This window comes from Camellia sinensis, chromosome 14, assembly GCF_055761805.1.
Source record: "Camellia sinensis isolate YWXY chromosome 14, ASM5576180v1, whole genome shotgun sequence".
Classification (NCBI taxonomy): domain Eukaryota; kingdom Viridiplantae; phylum Streptophyta; class Magnoliopsida; order Ericales; family Theaceae; genus Camellia; species Camellia sinensis.
Genome location: NC_138974.1, coordinates 141,938,813 through 141,961,479, shown reverse-complemented (window position 1 = coordinate 141,961,479; position 22,667 = coordinate 141,938,813). Strand labels below are relative to the sequence as shown.

The 22,667-nt window shown below is 36.9% G+C and overlaps 1 protein-coding gene and 1 pseudogene across 2 annotated transcripts; one reads left to right on the top strand and one right to left on the bottom strand.

Moving 5' to 3' along the window:
• Positions 1 to 6,606: 6,606 nt before the first annotated feature.
• Positions 6,607 to 13,666, bottom strand: LOC114270125 (uncharacterized; annotated as a pseudogene).
• A 4,164-nt stretch (positions 13,667 to 17,830) lies between these two features.
• Positions 17,831 to 21,423, top strand: LOC114302639 (cullin-1-like). 2 transcript variants are annotated; one of them, XM_082904551.1, is made up of 5 exons: positions 17,831 to 17,995; positions 18,933 to 19,019; positions 19,654 to 19,743; positions 19,867 to 19,947; positions 20,066 to 21,423. In XM_082904551.1, exons 1-5 carry the CDS (start codon positions 17,948 to 17,950, stop codon positions 20,135 to 20,137), a joined length of 378 nt encoding a protein of 125 aa, XP_082760677.1. In that variant the 5' UTR covers positions 17,831 to 17,947; the 3' UTR covers positions 20,138 to 21,423. The 2 variants fall into 2 exon arrangements, with proteins under 2 accessions (XP_082760677.1, XP_082760678.1); XM_082904552.1 differs by having other exon boundaries at positions 17,873 to 17,995; positions 19,867 to 19,915; positions 20,066 to 20,226.
• Positions 21,424 to 22,667: the final 1,244 nt, after the last annotated feature.

Sequence of the window (22,667 nt, the reverse complement as noted above, 5' to 3'; positions counted from 1 at the left end):
CCCTCTGGTATTTTTGAAATTCATATTTGAAGTTCCTAAGACGCCTATAAATTCGTTTGAAGTGAAATGATGTAGGAAATGAATTAAGAAAGAAAAAGAACTAATGTCTAAGTTATGTATGTGTACAAGGCACATTCCAGGAGGGACAAGCACTCCGTTGTAGCACTGTGAGTAATAGTACCCTCAATGTTTCGTGATCATGTTAATTACTATTGTTATTAACGTTATGTTGAACATGTATGCTATTAAGAAACGGTATGAAATCATGGAATTGTGAACTATGAACCTATGGAAACATCGAAAGAATTGTGAACTATGAATCTCCAACTTGTGAAATATGAAATGATGAGGCCGAGGGCCAATTGTGAAATATGAATCTCCGACTTGTGAATTTAAGAGGCCGAGGGCCGACTTGTGAATTTATGAGGCCGAGGGCCGACTTGTGAATTTAAGAGGCCGAGGGCCGATTTGTGAATTTATGAGGCCGAGGGCCGATTTGTGAATTTGTGAACCTATTAGGCCAAGGGCCAATCTGTGAATTTGTGAACCTATTAGGCCAAGGGCCAATCTGTGAATTTGTGAACCTATTAGGCCGAGGGCCAAGCTGTGAAATACGTTGTACTTATTATTAATAATTATTAGTAGTACTCTGTCAAACGCCAACTAACTATGTATGACTCTGATTAATAGTTGATATGAACATTCTATTTTTTGTAAGTAAATTATGTCGTTTATTAATGAAGAAAGAGAACTTATGTTCATTCTGGAATAATAGTTTTACTGTAACTATAAAAGCATACCGTGTTGCTACTAATGGGCCTGAGGCCGATCAGTTATAAATCATCGAGTATGGATATTTCTGAGGGATCAAAATAATTGGATAAGCTATGTCCGTTCGTATGAGTCTGAAATAGTTCTGTTGTGTTACATATGGACCCGAGGTCATTCAGAACCTACGATATGAATGCAAAGGTTTAGCGTTATTATATGCTCTCTGTAATAGTATGATTCGTATTCTGTTATACACGAGATAACTGTGTTAATCGGTAGCTAAGTCATGAGAAGTTTATGTGGGTTACACCATAATGGAATTCTTAAGGAACTAAGGTTATTCTGTTTTTGTTTATCCGTTTCGGTTTTGTTATGTTATGACATAATATGCATTGTTTGGTCTTTATGACCTAATGATATATTCTGGTATGGAACAAAGCGCTGTACGGAACTAAGTGCTACACCTTGGTGGGAGCCACCTCTAGAATCCGTGCGAGCCACCTCTTGTGTCCATACATAGTTATTTCTGGGCTGAAAGGCTGTTCCGTTATTTCTGGGCCTATGGCCGTTTTGTGTCTGAAGACCTATGGTTGTTCTGTATATGCTGGGCTTAAAGCCACTCTGTCACGAAAACTGGACCCATGGCTGTTTTGGAAATAATTACGGAATGTAGTTAATCATATGCATCTGCAGTTATATGTTTTATTATTCAGGTTAAACATTACATTATTTATGTACTATTATTCACTGAGTTCGCTCATTCTGTATTTTGTCTATCTATTTCTGTAGGTATTTAACCGGGAGTTCAGTCCTAACCTTTAAGGCTCGTCTTTCTCTTGTCAACTTTGATGCGTCCAGGCACCTACCTGAAGCCGTGCATTTTGTAAAGTGTTGTTAGGTTATTGGCTTATGCTTTGGTTGTCTTTCATTAATATTTTCGTTACACGCCCAATTGTGGGTCTAAGTATGAATGTATAAGTGTGTAACCGAAGTTCGGGTGTATTTTTCTATATATTATGTACCTAATGCAATGTGTGCGGTCCTGGCATGGTAGAGGTAGCTCAATGGATGATGTTTTATGTTATTTTATAATGGTAATACTTCCGCTCAGGCCCCATATGTTATGTATAACAGGTTAAGTGTCCGTTTCTGAATAGGTCATGCCCAAAACTTTTAGGGGCGGGTTTGGGGTGTGACAGTTCCATTACATTACATCCCAAAAAGAAAGTTTTAAACTTCATATGAGTCTTACAAAATATCCAAAAGGAAACTTCTAATATTCTAGGATAGCCAAAAGTCTTCAAATGTTTCAGGTTCGACATCTCCAGCTATGAGTTCCTCTTCGTCACCTGGCATGATACACCGTGAGCTTTGAATGCCCAGTAAACACACACACACACCCCACCCCTTTTTCCCAGTCCAATACACAATCACAATTATAACATCAAGTAGTAAAGCATGATATTCAAATAAATAAGTAAAGAGTTAGGTCAGATGTTAGCAAACTAGAAATCTCCTAAAGAGATTTCGTCCTCCCAACCACAAGAATTGGACGCGGATTATTCGGTATGCCCCCTCTTTTGCTGCTTTGTTGCAGAACTAACCTCGGATGCCTACCAACGGTTATATACCGCGTAGCGCCAACCGCAGGGCCTCAAAATAGACGGTAAAAATAGGGCCTTGCCCAAATCCCTCCTTACACCAAGCTACCTAGGGTCCGAATACAACTGCTCCGTTCAAGGGTTTCGAAAACCACTCGCACAAGACTTTAACTTTCGAATAGGGAACGCATCCCAACAATCTATATATCACATATTATCATCTTTTCAAGACTTAAGTGTTTGAAAACCCAATACCCTCCCAATTAGGTTTCCCGTTGAATTAAGTGTTTTAAGACAAGGTTAGTTCAACTTATAAAACAGTGATATCCATATAAGCATGTATTCTTAAGATGAGAAAGGTAGATAACATAACCACAACACATATATTATCAGGTCAAGATGTGATTATAAGCTCATAAACATTTTTATGAATACAAGGGCATAAAACATCCATGCATAACAAATTTTCCAGATTTAGCATCACATAAAGATTAAAATGAAAGGACTATTTTAGATCTTCCACCAGACTTGGTCTTCCTATGGTTCGTAGAGAATTTGATCTAGTTTCTAGAACATTTTTCGGAAATGGGACTACTTTTCCAGATTTTAAGTTATTTAGAAAATAGACCAGTGCTGTCCAGAATCTGTCCAGATCCGTCGACTGTTGCGAAAACTTGATTTTCTTGCAAACCGCTCAAATTTTTTCGATGAAACCAATTTTAGTTGAAAGCTAACTTCTAAAGGAAGGTTTTGACATAAAATATAGGTTCAGAATATTTTTTTAAATTTTTCTGGAATTTTTGAAAGTTGACTGCAAAAACAGGTTTTAAGGTAGAATGCCCAAAACAAGTAAATTTATAAAAAGGGGGTTCCACCATGGGAAAGTTTCATTTCTTTTGTGAGGAAAATATTCTATCTATCACATGTTTAACTCAGAAAATTTGTTTGAAAGAGTGCCCTTGAAAAGTTGAGAGATTTGTACAAAGAGAAGATGGTTTATGCCAAAATGGGGAAAATACAAGAGGGGAGAAATCAATACACAACCCTTAGCATTTTTTTGACATAAGAACTTGATAACAACAGATCCGGAACATTATTCAGAAACTTTAGAACATGCATTAGAAAAGGAAATGAAGAGAAGGTTGTGTTGGTGGCTTACCTTCCAAACTTTGCACAAGAAACTTTTTTCTCCCTCCCTCTTCTCCTCTAGACTTCTCTTCCTTGCTCTCCCCCCTCTCTCTAACCAAAATGTGTGTGTGAGTGAGTGTGTTGTGTGAGTTTGTAAGCTAGGGGGTGTGGTATATATATAGGCAATTTTGGTGTAAAAGGACATAAAAGCCCTTTAGTTGAAAATGGATGGGAAAGCTAGGATTTTGGTTGGTGTCAAATGGGATAGGAGTAACTAAGGTGCTAAATCATAGGTTTTGGCATCATTTAGTTGATCTTTAGTTGAAAGGTAACTAGTTTTGAGATTTGCAACCTAGGTCTAGGGTACTAGGTTTGTAGATTCCTAGAATTTCATAATCATGATTCTTGAAAATTGGCTCCTCTCTCTTCCCTAGGAGTGTGATGGGTTATTATTTTATTTGTTTTGGTCCTAGAGCACACTCTTCAAGGTGTGTATATATATATATATATATCTTACAAGATTGATGGTACTAATAATATTAAGGTACATGTACTAGGTTTTGTGGTTTTTTTGAATTTAATAAAGAAGTAAGGGCTTGGTGTTAAATACATGTAATTTATGTAGAATTAGATTAGGTTAGGGAACCTAATCCGGCTAGGGTAATTCTTGTTTCGATAAAAATAAAAAAAAAAAAAAATAAATAAAATAGTAATGCTAACCGGAAAGATTCAAATTTATTCAAGTAACCGAGGGGCTTTAAGAAAATAATTCAACATTAGGGTTTTTAAAGTGAATACACATTTCGGGGGCTTCACACAGAAGGTGGTTCAAAAGTGTCACAGAGGTTGGCACAGTTTTCAAAGGTACGGAGCAGTGCAAACAGAGGCAACATGTGACATGGCGATGGATTTCCGAGCGAAGCCGTCCGAGCATGCATGCATCCCTCTTCCCGAGGCTGTTTTACTGTTTCCTTAGCTTAATTAATTTTCTTAATTAGTTAAGTGTTGTGTAATTAATTAATTAGTTTGTTAGTTAGTTAATTAGTTCATTTGTATTATTCTTTCGGTCTCTCCGTCGAGAGGGCCCAGTTTGTAATAAGCGTGCGTGTGTGTGATACATGTCTTTCAACCCCCATTTCTTTCTCCCTTTTACTTACCTGCTTTCAATGGTTAGTCCTAGGGCATATTTCAATTAGCATCCTTATGCTATGCATGTTTGCATCCATCCATCTGTATTGTATGCACCGGGCTCAGCGCATCATACTAACTGCATTGTATTTCAGTTCCAAGTTGAATACATGTATCGAATTGTCGCACCTCACATGCCATCTTAGATTAGCCGAGCCTCTTCTAGTTGCATTTTGTATGTGTTTCATTAGCCATCTTAACATGGACTTGGATCATGCATTGATTACTAACTAGTTCCGTGTTGTGGCTCGGAGTACACTGTAAGTGTTTTTTTTTTTTTTTTTTTTCTTTAGCATCTTGCATGTATGTGAGTGTTAACATGATAGCATGCTTGCTATGAGGCTAATTGCTTATGTGATATAACTGCCTGAATGCCTATGGGTGAAGGTTGGATTACTTGAATTTGAATGATTCATTGAAATCTGTATTTTAGCCTACTTGCGAGTAGCAAACTTCAAACCATTTCCAAACAAACGGATATGCGATGCTTTGTTCCAAATTAGGCGATCTAGTCTATACCTGTGTGTTGTGCACATCACCTAGTAATTCTAGCTAATTAACCGGAATAAGAACAAATGTGTTTTCAAAAACTAGATATCATATTTAGTAGTGGCCGATCTTTGATCGAGCGAGCGGGGGTGCTCATAGCTGACCTTCCCCAATCGTACCCAAGTTCCTGAGCCGAGGCAACTTTGGTGATGACGGACACGTGGCCTTAGGCACGAGTCAGGGTTTTCTAAATTCCCCCCAAAATAAAATATTTAGGTGGCGACTCTGTATCTGGCAAAGCAGTCCATGTTTGGCACTTCTTTACAAAAATCAGTTTTCCAAAATGATTTGCCGGATTTGGACTCTTTGGTGATTTATCAGTCTCACATTGTACATCGTGAGATCAGATTAAGAACCGTGACAATTTGAGTCCGAACTGTAGTAGCATGAGGCCCCCCGGGGTGCATCTACACATTGTTTGTTGATAGGAAGCAAGCCAGACAGCAGTGGTCTCTCGAAGTTCTTCAATGAGATCAAGGTTAGCCCTCAGTAGTCCCTCGTTCAGCTCTGGGACGGGATGCCGGACCCGAGGGGTCGATAGACCCATTAAATGCTCTGTGACCATCCTTGACTTAAATTTGTTTGTGATTAACTCCAGTTTGCAAATGTCTCTGGTCACATTCTCTTTGCATCCTTTGAACTTTACAAGCATGATCAATGCAAGCAAGCAGGCATATCTATTGTACCACCAATGCTATACGGTTCATGTGTCATAGGCTGGAAGACCAATATGTGCTTGGGCATAGTTTTGTGTTTCGTTTCTAATATCCTACCACTTGAGAGAGAGAAAGAGTGTTGTTTTGTGTTTGGCTTTTGTACATCCATCTGAGAGAGTGGAATGTCAAAAATACTTTTTCGAGATACATAATTCTTTTGTAAAGCAAGCATACGAAGTAACATGTCATTAACTACATGAAGGTAGTTCAATTGGCTAAAACCATTACATCTCACTAACAAGTCAAGAGCTTGAGTCTTATCACAGGCAAAATTTTTCTCAAACAGCCTCTGATGTATCCAAAAAAAAAAAAGGTAAGATATGATTTATCCACAAAATTGAGTAACATATCATTTATCCACAAAATTACTGTGGTAGACAACAATGTTCATGAGATACAAAGTTATCTGCCTCTACTTGTTCCTAATGTCTTAGCTAGAGAAGTGAAAAAGCATCATATACATTTCAAGCACTAATTGCCATGAAGGATGCAACAACTGATACACAAAAAGCCCTCACATACAAAATACAAACCTAGGCATCCTTTTTGACAAGAATGAAAAAATGAAGGGGTAAATTTCCAAAAAAAAGAATTGAATCATCAAATTAGAGACTACTTTCCTCAAAAATCAGTAATATCCCATTAGAACAATGTTATCTCAAAAGCCTGGCTACAACCTCAATCAAGTTCGAATCATCCCCTTCCTTCAGTGGAGGCTTCACATACTTTCCTATTGTTTTTTGGCGATGCTGTCTCCTCATCCTCAAAATTTTTTCCTTACTTTGTTGTCTTTTCTTCTATATCTCTCGAATATCTATGTCCTTCTCAAACTGTAATAACCCGATCCTCTCATATGCTATAATTCCCTCATTATATGTGTGATTATATATGTGTTTATGTGGTTAATGTGAAATTCCATGTTTCAATGTGTGAATTACATATATATCAATTGTATCGGTCGATTATCACAAAAATCTGTTGAAATTGCAACCTTTGGACTGAAATTGAAAGTCTTAGAGACGCGATAAACCGAAATTGATTTTACAGTTATGATTATTGTAATATGCCTGGGGGTACCCGTGCACGTTAAACAATTCAGACCCTCAATCTCTTTGATCTAGTCTCACGAGTGCAATGTAAAACATAGATGAGAGTACAGATTTGGCAACTTTCATTGAAAATCTATTTTATTGCAATTTTGTCAAAAATGAACTGCGTCATCAGATCTCAAAGTCGCCACCTAATATTTATTTTGGAAAAATTAGAAAACCTGTGACTCGTGCCCAGGCCACTGTTCGTTGTAACCAAGGATTGCTTGGCTCGGAACCTTGGGTATGAAGGGAGAAGGTCATTAATTGAGTACCCCCACTCACCCGATCAAAAGATCGGTTTTTACTGACCATGATATGAATTTTATTTTCTTATATGTTCATGTTTTGATTGTTTAATAAATCCTAAAATTTATTATGTGAAGCATACAAGTATAGACTGGTTTGCCTAAATTGGAATAATTCAATTTCATATTTGTTTTTCGAAAAGGGTTTTGAAAAATCTAGAAATCCCCTAGATGTTGATTTGTGATTATGTATCAATTTTAAGCAGAATATAACAATCCCAATCAAATAATCAAGACAAAGAGACACAACGATTTTACATGAAAAAAACCACAATTGGACATCTTCAACTGTGATTAAAAAACCACAGGCAACAGCCACAAAACAATCCACTAAGAAGATTTAAAGGAATTACACAGGTATACTCTCAATTACCTAGCGAATCCACGCCTAATTGAACCAACCACTATGTGCCTCTTCCAACCCCGTCTTCACCTCGGAATTGTCTTTACAATGAGCCAGTCCAGAATCCACCGAAGCTTCAGGCTCGAATTCTTCAGAATCCACCGAAGAACAACTCTCTCTCTCTCTTGTGTATAACAAACAAAACCTTTGATGTACTCTCTTTAAACCATGAGTTGAATACTCAATAAAACATCAAAGAAAACTAACAAAATATCCCCAGATATAAACCTTAAGAACCAAAAAATAAGATCTGGAGGACTTGAGGAGTAGTCTGGTTTTTGGGAGAAAACCAACTACTTATAGAAAAACAAAAAGTAATCCTAGATTTAGAAGAAAACCCAATCCTTATTGAAATCCGGAAAACTGTGTTCGCGCGGTCCGCTCGAGCGCCCAACATCCCGCTCGAGCGTCTTCAGTAAAATCTGCGCGTGATATAACAGAGGTCCGCTCGAGCGCTGGAGAACCCGCTCGAGCGCGAAATCACACCTTCCAGTATTTTTACAGACCTGACAAATTGCTGGAACCAAGGATTCTCCGCTCGAGCGGGGAATGTCCGCTCGAGCGGACAGGCAACTTGGAATGCATTTTTGCATTTTGCTTCAGGGGCGCTGCCCCTCGACCCCGTCGTGGCGCTGCCCCGGACCCGCCAAGGGGCGCTGCCCCCTGGACTCCCGCGAGCTGACCGGGCAGCTTGATCCCCGTCATAATCAGCGAAGTGGCAATCTTGAAAGCATTAGCATCACAAACTTCTCTGAAAGGCTTGATTCGGGTTGGATTCGCATCTAAACACTCATATTCTCACTGAAATAAAAGTGCGAAAATAAATACAACTGAAAGGAGTTTTGTCAAACGGGGTTGCCAAGAATAAAACCTAACAGGTTTGATTTTGCCACTTAACAAAGTGGGCTTAAATCTTGTGAATTTGCCATTTGACAAAGTGGGCTTAAACGTACATTCATTGAATCATTCTAATTCAAGCAACAAGCCTTCATCCACTGGTATTCATAAAGATATATCACATAAGCAAATAGCCACATGGTAGGATGCTAAACATAATAAGAAAATTATGTACAAGCGGGATGCTAAAGTATAAAAACTCACATATTTACCGACGTTCCGCGAACAGCTACAAAACAAAGTTAGTAAAAACACGCATGATCTTATATACAAAATCCTGATGCAATACATACACAAGAATGCTTCTAAAGATCTGGCTTCTAAAACATGACATGTGAAACATTGCAAAACATGCGATAGTGCACAAAATCATGTAAGAATCAATTCAAGCACAAAGATGCACATTTAGCCAGATCTAGGCATGAATAAGGATGCAAAGCATGGATATACATGGCATGTCAGATATATACATATGTACAGTTAGGGAAAGCGTTTAAAGAATGGGATAGAAATAAGCAGGGATGGAGAATTATTACAACATTTTAAATATTACAAATCCGAGGGAGAGAGAGAAGGGAATAATAAAATAAAATAAAGCCTCATAAAACACTCAAATTAAAAATAAAAATAAAATAAGAACTTCTGGCGTGATTGAGTTTGGCCCTCTTGCTCTTACTCTTCCTTTTTCTCTTCTGTTCAATCTCCAGCATCAGCAGTATGGTGTCCTTTTTCAGTTTTTTATATTTTTTACTCTTCAATTCAGAAGTTGAAGAGTTCTTTGAAATTCTCCGAAAGCTATTCATGGCTTGATGCAGCATACAGGCTAACTCTTCATCAGTCTTGCAATTCTCGGCACGTTTGTGTTTATTGCTCAACATCTTAACAGGAAGATGCTTCTTCATCTTGTTCTTCTTCAAGTATCTTTCTTTGCTAGTTGCCTCCTCAGAAACAGTTTCAACCAATTGTAAAGCACTCTTGGCTGCAACAACTGCCTTTGCTGCAATCTCAGCTTTCTCTTCAGCCACAGCTCTTACAGCCTCCGCCACCCTAACTGCAGCTGTAGCAGCTAATCTCGAGGCCTCCATAATCTCCTCAGGTGAAATATTAGGGTTTTTCAAATGAGATCTCATCAAATTGTTAAGACGGGAGTCAAATACACGCAACTACTAGAAGCCGAAGGGTGGTGAGAATGGGCATCGAAATTCTGTTTCTTTAATACAGCAAGATGCCACTTTCGAGGAGGCAAAAGGACATCAGAGTCCAAGTGATTAAGGTCACATAAATTAGCTTCCATTATTCTCTACATGTGTACAACAATCTCCTTTCCTTTCATGCTGATCTTGAAATCTCAACTGTGTAACAGAGAGAGAGAGAGATTAAGTGTTTATTATTCCCTGAGAGAGAGAACTCCTCCCTTGCTGTGTATGTCTTTGTGTGGATGTGTGTGTGTGCTTTTTATTTAAAAACCATATCACCACCCACTCCATAAAAACAAAGGCAGAAAGAGAGAGAGCTTGTGTGTTGAGGGTAGCACGGAGAATCAGTTGGTTGCACATGGGTAAGGTTTGGGATTAAAGCTAGAATTTGATTTTTCTGCTGAGATATTCATAAAGTAGCATATTTCAATTTTCACCAACGGGTGTTCAAAAGAAAATGTCCAAGTCTTAGGGCTGGTCAAAATAGGGTGTCTACAATTGGCATGATTTTTAGGACATTATATGAAGTTTTGTAAAAATTTGATTCGTAATGAATTAATTAGCTCTATTTGGCTAAACCTCCTAGATTTAACACTTTGAAACTAAAATTAACGACTTCAATGAGTTCAAAAACCGAAATTGAGTACATAAATATGCTAATGGGAATTTTTAGAGCCATTCGGGCAGTTTAATTGAAAATCGATATCGTCTGATTCGTTAAGTTATGTTTGGTTGGCCTATATAGTACATATGACTTGTTATATAGTTGAGCTCATCTTTAGCTTTTTAAGAGACAAAACCGTGGAGAGAGAGAGAGAGAAAGAAGAAGAAGAAGAGAAAAGAGAGAAAAAAAGAGAATTCAATTTAAGTTTTGAGATTGGAAGAGTAACCTTAAGATTGGCTCAAGGTAAGTGTTAATCAACGCAAGTACTCTCAATATTTCTTCAATTGCTTGGAATCAAGTCTTAAAATGAAGTTTCTTACATGTATATGAGTTAGGGTTTTGCGTTATGATCTCAACTTAACCAATTTCATGAAATTGAAGATGTAATCTTTGGATTTGGCTAATTTAAAGGTTGATTCTTGTGTTTTGAATTGTCTTGAGTTAGATTGCAGGTCATTGCCTTTTTATCTTTAGTTTTTGGCATGTTTTGAACTCTTGCATATATGTGTATATATTTGTATATATGTTTGTAGATATATATCATGAAAAGATGAAGAAGATGAGGAAATGTGGAAATTAGAGCTATATATGAGAAATTAAAATGAGTTATGATCCACTTCAGTTTAGGTTTCATGTTTGTTTTGATCATACGTCATGTTGTTGAAGTGAAGTTGCTTGAATTGAGCTTAGAAATGCATTTGAACAGCTTGATTTTGATGAATTTTCAAACTGCTCAAACAAGGCCCAGGACCGCACGTGCGGAGCCCATGGCCGCACGTGTGGGGCTCGCACATGCGAGGCTCACAGCCGCACGTATGGAAAATAGGGGAAGCAACTTCGGCATTCTGAAATAAAAGCACATGTGAGGCCGTACGTGCGGGACATCTCTCCACATGTGCAGTGAAGGACTTCCACACGTGCGGGAATTGGGAAAGAATCTTATCAGTCTCTGTTACCCTTTTTTATCCTCTAAATCTGGTAATATGTGTATTTAATCCCTCCGAAAAGCTTAGAGCAAAATAAGAATTAAACAAAACAGAAAAATGATTAAGGAATGGAAGTTAAGAGAAGAATGTGTGGCTTTAAGAAAAAAATGTGTGGCTTATCCATTTGTGTATGTGCCATGTGTAGGTCACTTGCAGGAAGTGACCGTCGCTCAACTAAACCACTGTAAGTAATAATAGTGTAACGATATATTTATTTATGTATTTTTTATTATGAATTATGTACCTTGATTGTGCTTGACATGTTCAAGATAAATTATGCTATGGTTTATGCATTATGATTGTGAATGGCCTATTTGGGATAAATGATATTTGGGATAAATGGTGCTATGATTCATGTATTTTTGCTTATGAGTGGTAGACGTTAAACAAATTACAAGTGATTGGAAACGATTGAGCAATGGTACAAATATAAGCAATGGCATATGAAATGGACTTAAGGTCGTTCTGTTTCCGTTGTATATGGTGGCCTTAAGGCCGAGGGAGGTGGAGACATGTCGATATTCCATCTACCCTACCATGATATGAATTTTTATGATTAATGGCTCTAAGGTCGAGGGAGATAGAGACATGCCGATGTTCTATCTACCTTATAAAGTCCAGAACAGCTGTTGATATGTTGGGCCGAGGCCATTATGTATTATGTTGGGCCTGAGGCCGTTGTGCATCATGTTGGGCCCTAGGCCGTTCCGTCTTATGTGGGCCCAAGGCCTTTTTGGAATGTGACGAAGGGGACATGCATACGTTAAATAAATATTCTCCAAGACGTATGCCTACTCACCCGAACCTTTTTACATTATTATTATTCACTGAGCCTTGCTCACTCCATTTTTATATATGTTAATGTAGGTGATCAGCTTGGAGGATAGCCATAGGTCAGCCTCAAGAAACTTTTGGATGGACCGGTTTTCTTAAGCCATACAAGTGGAGCCTTTTATTTTTTGGAATTGAGTCCACATTCGTTAAGTCTTTTGAAGCTTGTTGCTTAGACATTTATGGATATGTAATTTTTGGATTGCTAGCGTACATGATTTATACTTGTATATATAAACTGTGTATGTGAACCATCTGCATATGTTGTTTAATGATCTTGGCATGTAAGCACTGCTCAATGGACGTTCTGTTATTTATTTGCTTCCGCTTAAGGCCCCGTATTTGAATAAATAGTTTTGAAATTTTGTCTTTAAGGCCTGAATGCAGGCCGGTCATGACCTAAACTTTTAGGGGAGGGGGGAGGGGGGGTTTGGGTCGTGACACAAACACTCCTTGCCAAAAGACCTCACCCATTGATGGCCACAACCATCGTCTCATAAGGTGTTCAGAATCGGACTCCTCAGCCAGGTCCTCATCCATGCTCTTAAGGGTGGCATATGAGAACCATTTGACCCACATTTGACCTCTCTAGTTCTTCAACTTGTGTTGTTCTTGCATTATTCCAGTCTCTAGATTCACATATACTATGCTCCTTGAGCTATGGTATGCCCACACATTTATGAGTAGCTCAAGCACCTGAGAGTAACAATGCTTGTCCTGCTGGATAATATACCATTATTCCAATTCCTATAAAATAAACTTCATTGCAAACTTACTTGAAAGGGTGGTAAGATCATAACAATTTTGCAAGAACACAAATGTATTTTTTTAAGTAGAAGAAATTCACCTTGGATAAACTCAGATAACAATGACCGCTTTGATGGTGATTTTCATAGAATTGTGCACCCAATGCATCTACAAACATTCTGCAAATGACATCACACCCATACCAACAATTTCACAAAGTCAATGAACTCTTAAATGCCTGTTGAGTTAGAAAATCGTAATAAGCATTCCCATAGAGGTAACCAATTATGCAAATTTTCAAACCTAGAAAACATTACGAACTCCATGAAGGACTTGGTTGGTAAAGCCCAGTTGTGCATAATAGACCACGTGTCCTCATCTACAAGCATGAGAGGTAGAGAAGTCCAATCATTCTTTATGCCATACATCTTTAGAGCCTCAAAAAAGGCAAATTTGCAGCTAATAATGACTAGGAGTGTAAAAATAACCCGCAGTCTGTGGGCAGACTGAGGTGGGCCTGGCCCATTTAGGCGTGGGCCTGGCCCATTTAGGCTTGGGCCAAAGCCCAGCCCAAGACCTTGGGCCTGGGCCATCATTTTGAAATCCGAACCAAGGCCTAATGTCTTTTTTAGTGTAAAATAATAAAATTTTGATAGAAAAAAAAAACAAAAAAAATTATTTAGGCCCGCCCAAGCCTGTAGGTATCCATGGAAACCGCAAGAGTCAACCCTGCGGATCGAAAAGGTGACGAGACTATTGAGATTGTCAATTTTCATTTGACCAAGTTTGTCAATTAAAATGCTTGATAGCGAAGTATTCCTTTTCTATTAGTGAGTGGGAAGAAGGTGCTGCAGATAAAAAAGAGATGGTTTTCTATAAAAATAAGCTTATAGATACTTGTGCTCGACTTGAATCATTGGTTTCTCCGTCGATACTGCTGATGCCCTGGCCGCACAGTACTCCGATTGCTTTCTGCATTGCATTGCAGGTTCTTGGCTCTTGGGCCGCCCAAATCTAATTTTGGAGCTCCATCTGAATCGTTGCGAGGCCTTCTTCTGACTGGTGTACTAAGCGACACTAACACTGATTGACCTTGGGCTGAATCACTGACCTTGTAGAGTCGACTTGAATGGGCCCACTGGACTTGGGTAGTTCTTGTTTCTTTTGTATTTGGGATTATTATCTATGCTAACTTGCTCAGCTTTGATGGCTATGATTAGGAAGTTGATGGTGGCTTGGTTTGTTGAGGCATTGATGGAGGTGTCAAAAATTTTGGGTAGTTTAGCAAATTTTGGGTAGTTTAGTAAATTCCTTAGTTATGAAAAAGGGTAATTTATCATAATCACTAAGTCAAACATGTCCAATGACGCATATGAGAAGTTTGCGTGTTCGAAGACGATGGTGATCATTGTTATATGTAATTTCATTCACCGATTTAGTTTTTTTTATATGTGGCTCATATGTAACGATTCTCTAAAAAATATTTCTTTTTATTGTACGACTCGTCAACACAAATGGACGATAGGACCGTCGCATTGAAAGATTTTCCACCTTAGATATCATATTGTATTTTACTTTTAGTACAAGTTGTACAACGAAAAATGGTTTAGAGCTTTAAATAGTGAGCTCTAAAGCCACCACTAATGAGTTGGCAATCCACTGCTGATGTAATAGATGTGTCTTTTTTTTTTTTTTCCCTCCATACCAGCTCATTAAAACTGGCATTAGAGCTGCTGGCATTGCTCGTTGTACAGCCACTAATGCCCCCTTGGGTATATTGCTTTTTTATTGTGGGAATATTCCCTTTGGATTCCATCTCAACCTTATTTTTTGGGTTAATTATTAGCGGTTATCAAAATATACGTTTTGTTATACTTTAATCTTCAATCTCTTAATTGTTCTATTTTGATATTCAAAGTATACGTTCGGTTACATTTTAATCTTCAATCTCTTAATTGTTCCACTTTGTAGGGGTGTTTACAAATCGAATTGGTCCAGTTTTAGAATAACTAAGAACCGAGCCAGTTCTTATGATTCTAAAAAAATTAAAATCATAACCGGATTATTGAGGTTATGTAACCGGACTAAAACCGAATCATAAAAACCGGTTCAGTTCGGTTCAGTTCTAAAAATTAATATAACGGAATATATATTATATATTTTATAATAATAAAAATACTAACAATAATTAACATAGTTGAGTTGGTTGAAACTTTTTAATTCCATAGTCAAGTTTACAATTTAAATTTTGCTAACTACTTCTACACCCTTCTTTTATATATAAAAATATTAAAAAATAATAAATAAAAATATCACGGTTTAGTTCGGTTCAGAATCGTAATCGAAGTCTTAAAATCGCGAACCGGACCGTTTCGAACGGTTCCACTATTTTTGGAACCGGAACTAGAATAAAAAAAAAAAAAAAGGACCAAATCAACGGTTTAGATCGGATTGAATCAGTTCACCGGTTCCACTGATTTTTTGAACACCCCTGCCACTTTGGTCCCAAAAGTATACGTTCTGTTACATTTAGTCTTCAATGTTTTAATTGTTCCGCTTTGATTGCCAAAATATGTGATCTGTTACACTTTAATTCCTGATGTCAGTGCTGATCAAAATCAATAATAGGAGAACGAGTATTTTCTAAAATGATCAAATATATACATGGTCTAAAAAATATGCATTTTTATAATATTTTGGTTCTAAAAAGTGCAATTTGTTTCATTTTAGTCTCTAAATTTTGTACTTACTTGCATTTTCTTTCCCAATCTTGTAATTTTGTTACATTTTAAAAAAAAAATTAAAAATACCCCTCCTCCCATTATTAATTTTGAATGGTGTTGCTATTAGGGACAAAAGTGTAATAGATCGTATACTTGACGGACCAAAGTGAAAAATTAAAAAATTAAGGACTAAAATATAACGAAACGCTTACTTTGGGGATCATTTGTCTTATTAATTCTATTTTTTATTTTAAGTTTAATTATCGAGGTGGTATTTTGTGTAACGGGTATAATAGAGTAGTGTACCATTCTTTCTTGCATAATGATCGGTGTGATCTGAGTGAAATGGAAAACGTCATAGATCCTAAATAAATTACCAAATGTTTTACTAAATCTTTTATATAAGAAATTTAATAAAATATTTAATAATTTATTTGAAATCGCTAACACAACTCGTGTGAAATGTTACACATTTAATCCTTTAAAACTATACATTATAGTCTATAATGCAAGGTTATTTAATAATTTTATATTATTTTATGTATTTTCAGGAAGCTCGAGTCTTGTGCCAAATTTAATGCAATTCCGCAATAGCAGCCACTTTGCACAGTGTTCGGTAATTTGGACTTATCTCTCTTCTCATCCAAATTGAAGTGATTCAAGCTGCGTTAGAAAGAAGACTTAAATGGTTACAACTATGTGTGAAATACAAATTGTCTAATTCCAACGTTTACTAGGTCAAAACGGGTTCATAATGCAAAGCCCAAAAAGCTGAGAGAGTCCCATTCGAATTTACCTCTTTTATTTAGGGTTTCTTTTTATTATAAATAGATGTAAACACTCATATTTTGAGAGGGGGAGATCTGATATTTTTTAGAAGACGGCTTGTGGAGGCAGAAGAATTATTCAAGTTATTTGTATGCTCTTTTCCAGGTTCTTTTCATGTTTATTATATTCAATATGTTTTCTAGATCCATGAGTAGCTAAATTTTTATCCGTTGAGGATGAAACCTCGTTAATGAGTATCACGTGTGTTCATGAGATTTGATTTTTCTATATGATATTTAATGATTAAATTGTTCTTTCTTCAAATCAGTCGATAAAGGTACAGATTCTGAATATGAGTTCAATCATGTTTTTCTCATGATTTAGGATTGTCTTAATCAATTGAATGCTTGGTTTATATTTTTAGAATTTAAATTGGATATTTAATGTGATTTGTTTTTGAACAGATACATTGAATGATTTAATTTTATATATTAAAGCGAAGAACATACTTTAAAATTTTTTTACAATACTTGAATTATTTATCTTTTGTGCACTACAGGAAATGGAGGTTTTAACGGCGTTTATTTAATGGCGTTTTTTTGAACGTCACTGTATTATAATATTTAACGGCGTTTTACAAACGTCACCTTTTTTTAAATGAAAACGGCACCGTTTTAATGATAGGAGGCGTTCAAAAGCGCCTTCAAATCTCTAAACATTATCTCCCTAAATGGGCCGGCCGCTGACTCACTCTTCTACACCCTCTTCCTAAGCTCTCAGTCACTCAACCCTCTCCTGATCTGTGGACGGCTCGCTCTCTCTCTCTCTCTCTCTCTCTCTCTCAAATACTTCCAATAGCAGTGATTGATCTCAGAATATCAATCGATCGATATCTCAACGGATCGCTCTCTCTCAAGCTCTCTCTCAACAGATCGATCGATCGAATCTCGGTGATTCATCTCAGAATGACATCTCGGCGATTTCGATTTTGATTTCAAAGCGCTCTCTCTCTCGATTTCGAAGGTCTCTCTCTCGATTGCGAAGGTCTATCTGTTATGCGGAGATCAAGGCATTGAGAGAAGGCAGAAAGGTTCGGATCTACCCCTTCTCTCTCTCTATATGACTATCGTAAATCTGATTCGGTGATTCTGTTTTGTTTGTGTTGGTTCAATGATTCTATATATATATATATATATATGTATGTATATATATTATAACTCTCTTCTGTTTTGCTGATTTGGTTGTTGCCAAGTTTTGATTCTTTAGTGCCGAGCGTGCTGTTAGGTTTTTTATGGGGCAAATTTCGACGCATCTTCCAGAGATTTTGTGTTGTCCGAATGGAATTTACACTGCACAAGGGCTATACCTGATATTGCAGTGTGAATGGCTCATGTACAGAGGACTAGTTTTGATGAAAGGGATGTCGAGCAGGTGATGTAACTTCTCTATCTTTTTCCTTTTCTTTTCTTTCATAATTTTATTGCCAATTAGAATTTTTTTGCTTTTGTTTCCTATCTGAGGTTGCTTCCATAGCTATATGATGGGGACAGCTTTAATTATTAAATATTGTAGAAGCCATTTTCACAACTTTTTAGGAGAAGAAGCAAATGTAAAAAAATCATAAACCAATTTATTGGGCCACATTGAATCTGTTATGTCTGACACAATTTCTTTCTCAATCGGAAAAATACTACACACTCACAAGACTACAAAATCAAACAATGGAGGGGCACAATGCCCGCTCAAATATACATAGTTGCCAAAAATTTACTTCAATTTACAAATTAAGACTTTAGAAATTTTGTTCTTTCCTTTAATAGCCAGAATCTGAAAGTGTGGCTTCTGTGTTGACTTGATATCCAATTGCATTGAATTTCCCATTTGAAAGTCTGCTTTAAATGCTTTCAGTTTTCTTTTCTCTGAGAGAACTAAGATGGCTGTTGGTATCTGCAACTGATGGAAATGAGTCTTGCTGGAGTTCTTAAACATAAACACAGAAGAAAAAAGAATAGAAGAACAAAAAAATAAAAACCAACAAGAAGTCATATGAAATATTTTTCACTTTAAGGTGCAAGTCTCCATTCCAGTTTTACATTTTGACTGCCTAGGAACAATTAAAATGCTTATGTGCCATTTTGAATTGTGAACAAGTAGTATCCTAGTTTTGAATATTAGTTACATGGTTAATTCCTTTGGCTTCCTCTTTGAGTCGAATGGTCCCTCTTCTTACATTGTAATCTATAGGCATCACTGAGAATATGATAGGAAGGCTGGCCTTTTGATCAAGTTTGCAAGTGTTCTATATGCTTTTGCTAAATTATCCGTGAGTGATCTGATAATTTTTTCTATATCTTATTTTTAAATGTAGTCTATTGCAGCCTTAAAGAGGGGGGCATATCTGCTAAAGTATGGACGCAGAGGGAAGCCGAAGTTTTGTCCATTCCGGCTTTCTACTGTAAGTTATTTGCATTGATATAAGTATGGATCAGGTCTACATTTCTTTCTGCATGTTTTCCAGTTACGTTGATTGCATGGTATATTATGTTTTTCAAATGTGTATCTGGTTTGTGCTGTGATAAAAATAAATATGTTTTTAAAAGTGGATAAAAGGCCTACAGGTGGGCTCTGCTTTGGGAGAAGTTATTCAGTGCTTTCAGGACATCACCTGGCGAAGGCCATGTGGTGGTCCATGCCTCTTACAGACAGACATCCCAAGCAACCTGACAGTTTCTCCCAATAAATATGCAAGTCACATAAATATGTAAAATATCAATGACAGTAAATGCTTTAAATTATCTGATAAAAGAAATCCATCTCGTGTTCACAAAATATGAATCAGAAGTCATTTTGTGATTTTGAAAAGTTTTTCCCTTTGTAGTTTTGAAAAATCGGGGTATTACATGAAATAAAAGCATATTCATATTAATTAAAACATTGGTAATGAAAGCTTACTTTTGGAAATTGAGCCAAGCTATGGTTCCCTACATGTGTAAATATAACAAATTCTTTTTTATTTATTTATTTTGAGGCCAATTTTGAAGATATGCACTTTTGCTGTTATAATTGTGGGTAATTTTGTCTTCCTATAGAAAGTTCAACATGAATTGTTGTCCGTTTATGCAACCCAATTGCTCGAGAAGGAGCACTCTGGATGTCATGCATTGCTTAGGGATGACAAGGTAGTCATTTGGACCATTTTTTTTTTATCAGACTTGGACAGTGTTATTATTCAAGCCTTCTTGCTGTTATTTCAGTTGCAATTAACTAAAGTTTATTAACATTTTTTTCCTGTTCTCTTGTAGGTAGAGGATTTATCAAGGATGTATAGGCTCTTTTCCAAAATACCTCGAGGTTTAGATCCGGTTTCTAGTATATTTAAACAGGTTTTGGTCTTTAACTTGCAGTACATTGTTCGGTAAAGAATGTAGCATTGTGCCTCTGGTATTATTTGTTTCTTCCCCTTGTTTATTTTGAAGTTTCGCTGGGTTTTTCTTTATGCAGCATGTTACTGCTGAAGGTACAGCATTGGTTAAACAAGCGGAAGATGCAGCCAGCAATAAGAAGGTGATGTAATCTTGATTGTGTTATTTCAGATCCCATAGTCTTTGTGCAATTTGTCTTCTGAGGAGGTGCATTTCACAAGGCTCATGATTGATCTGCCATTACATTGGACTTGGTTAACAAGTTAACATGAATCAGTCATATAAAATTATAAATCTATCTTATTGTGCATGTGCTAACTAGATGAAATCATTATGCATGTATTAGTCATACTGATGCATTTGTATTCATTTTTTTGGTGCTGGGTTATTGATACATGTGTATTTATGGAACATTGTTGCTCTAATGAATTTGTGATTTAATATTGCACCAGCGTGCTTACTTGCTTTTAAGTTCAGGATAACAAAATTCAATGTGAGGGTAAAAGTATTTGCTCTAATTAAATGCACCAGATGCTGGGCATTTAAATCATAGTGTGGGACTTTTGGGTGGTCTGCTTCTTTGACTAATAGAAAAACATGAAACTGATGGGGCGAAGCACACTCTTATAAACTCCGATGTAAAGTTTGATTTTGATTTCTCAGAGAGGGTCTTCGAGAGTGACTATTGTGGACTCTCAAGGTCTGAAATTGGTGTAATAAAGGGTTTGGTTTTGGAGTTATGCAGTGAGGTTTAATTGGTTAGAAGGGGCAAGGAAAGGGTTTTTTAAATTTATTCAAAGTAAAACCTGCCTTTCTTTGAATGGAATCTGGATCTGGTAATGGTGATAGAAGTGCAGGGGACGATGCTGGAGCTTCTCAATCAACTGGATGGATTTGAGCATCTAACAAAATCAAAGTACTGATTTCTTGTTTCATTCTCTTAAACTAGCAACATGTATGTGCACCTATGTTAGTTATCTGCTCTTTTACTCTTATGTTGACTCTAAGCAACAAATGAGTTAGCTTTGGTTTATTTAATGTTAAATGCCCTAGAATCCTAGTACCATCATGTTTATTCCTCCTATTTTTTTAATTTATTTTTAAAATTTTTAATTTTTTAATACTAGAAATTAGAGATAGCATGGATAAAGAAAACTAAATTGTTTTTTAAGGTTGTTGGCTGGATTCATACTCCACTTGTTGAGAAGGGAATCAAACTGCAGATTTTTTGCTACAATGTCTTGTGACTTGAGAAGTGCAATTCGTACGACGTCCCTCATATAGCTTACTTTTTCTCTTTTTCTGGCTAAGGCTCATGCATCTGTAGTATTGTACCCAGGTTATACTTCTGATTTGTAATTTGTTAGTGCTGACAGACTCGGCTGTCAATTTGTGGATGGCTTCTCCTCCTAGCAGTGATGATTTATCATCTGAAAGGTTACTTTCCTATTTTCGAAGGCTAGGACTTCATCATGTAGTTTTCCTTTGTTGATTTCTTCTGATGGTCTTGTTTAATTCTATGATTTTACAGCTTGATGGAGTCACATACAAGATCGGTAGATCCATTGCTCAATTCGTACAGTGACTACGAAGACAGGGTCTATGGTGATTGCTGCAGTGTTCATTATTCTTCTTCTCTACATATGTATAAAGCTTAATGTCTGAATTTAGCCTGAATAGTTTTACCAAAATTGCTGGTCTTGCTTGGAGTTCCCGAGAGCCATGGATTTTTGCATCATTATCCTATGATGGGAGGGTAAGTGCAATTTTATTGTATAATGGATTGGAAACATGGGACAAGATTTAAAATTCTAGCTTTTGGTGATTGTTCTTTGTCGTCCATAAAAGGATAGAAAATTATTGTTCTTACTTTATGTGCCTAAGGCTGATTTTCGTGAAGCCACATGTTGGCAGTATGAAGAGAATGCCTGCAATCGTGGTGGGTATTGCAACTTTATGCATCTGAAAAGGATTGGCAGGTAAGCATCCTTGATGTGTTTGTTTTTGTCTCATCTATATTTTGCAAGGTATTACAGTTGAGCAGAGCCTGATTTTGTTTCTAAAACGATTCATCTTACTGTTATGAACGATAGAGAGTTGAGACGCCAATTGTTTGGGAGGTATCGCTCAAGGCATAGCCGCAGTCGGAGCAGAAGTTGAAGTCCTTATAGGCATCGCAGCTATGATGAGCGCCCTGATGGAGGTTGTGGGCACAGTAGAAGGTATGATGACGAGGATTACTACCATGAGAGTCGTAGCAAGAGGAACAGGACTACAAGCCCTGGCCACAGAAGAGGACGAAGCAGGAGCCCGGGGGGAAGAAGGAACCAGAGTCCAATAAGAGAAGGAAGTGAGGAGAGACATGCCAAAATCGAGCAGTGGAACAAGGAAAAGGAACAGTCAGAAAAAGCTAATAAGGATAATACTTATGGTTCCAACAATAACAACGAAAGCAATGAAGATCAGTACTATGGAAACCAGCAGCGGCGAGGATATGGATATTGATTCAACTAATATTTTCTGGTATGTATTCTTGTTTTCTTAAAATTTTGATGTTTTGGGTTGCTCTTTTAATAAAGAGTTCCATTTAAAAAAAGACCCACACATCCAACAAAGTAGCTTACACCATTTTCCACTGTGCAGGTGATGTGCAGGTTCACTGTTCTATGATTGGATAATTT

What these genes read in the sequence shown, in the direction of transcription:
- LOC114302639 (XM_082904551.1), top strand. Translation starts at nt 17,948, where the DNA reads ATGGCTCATGTACAGAGGACTAGTTTTGATGAAAGGGATGTCGAGCAG. An exon ending in ATGAAAGGGATGTCGAGCAG is followed by an intron (nt 17,996 to 18,932) that starts GTGATGTAACTT and finishes TTTTAAATGTAG; the next exon opens with TCTATTGCAGCCTTAAAGAG. An exon ending in TTTCTAGTATATTTAAACAG is followed by an intron (nt 19,948 to 20,065) that starts GTTTTGGTCTTT and finishes TTCTTTATGCAG; the next exon opens with CATGTTACTGCTGAAGGTAC.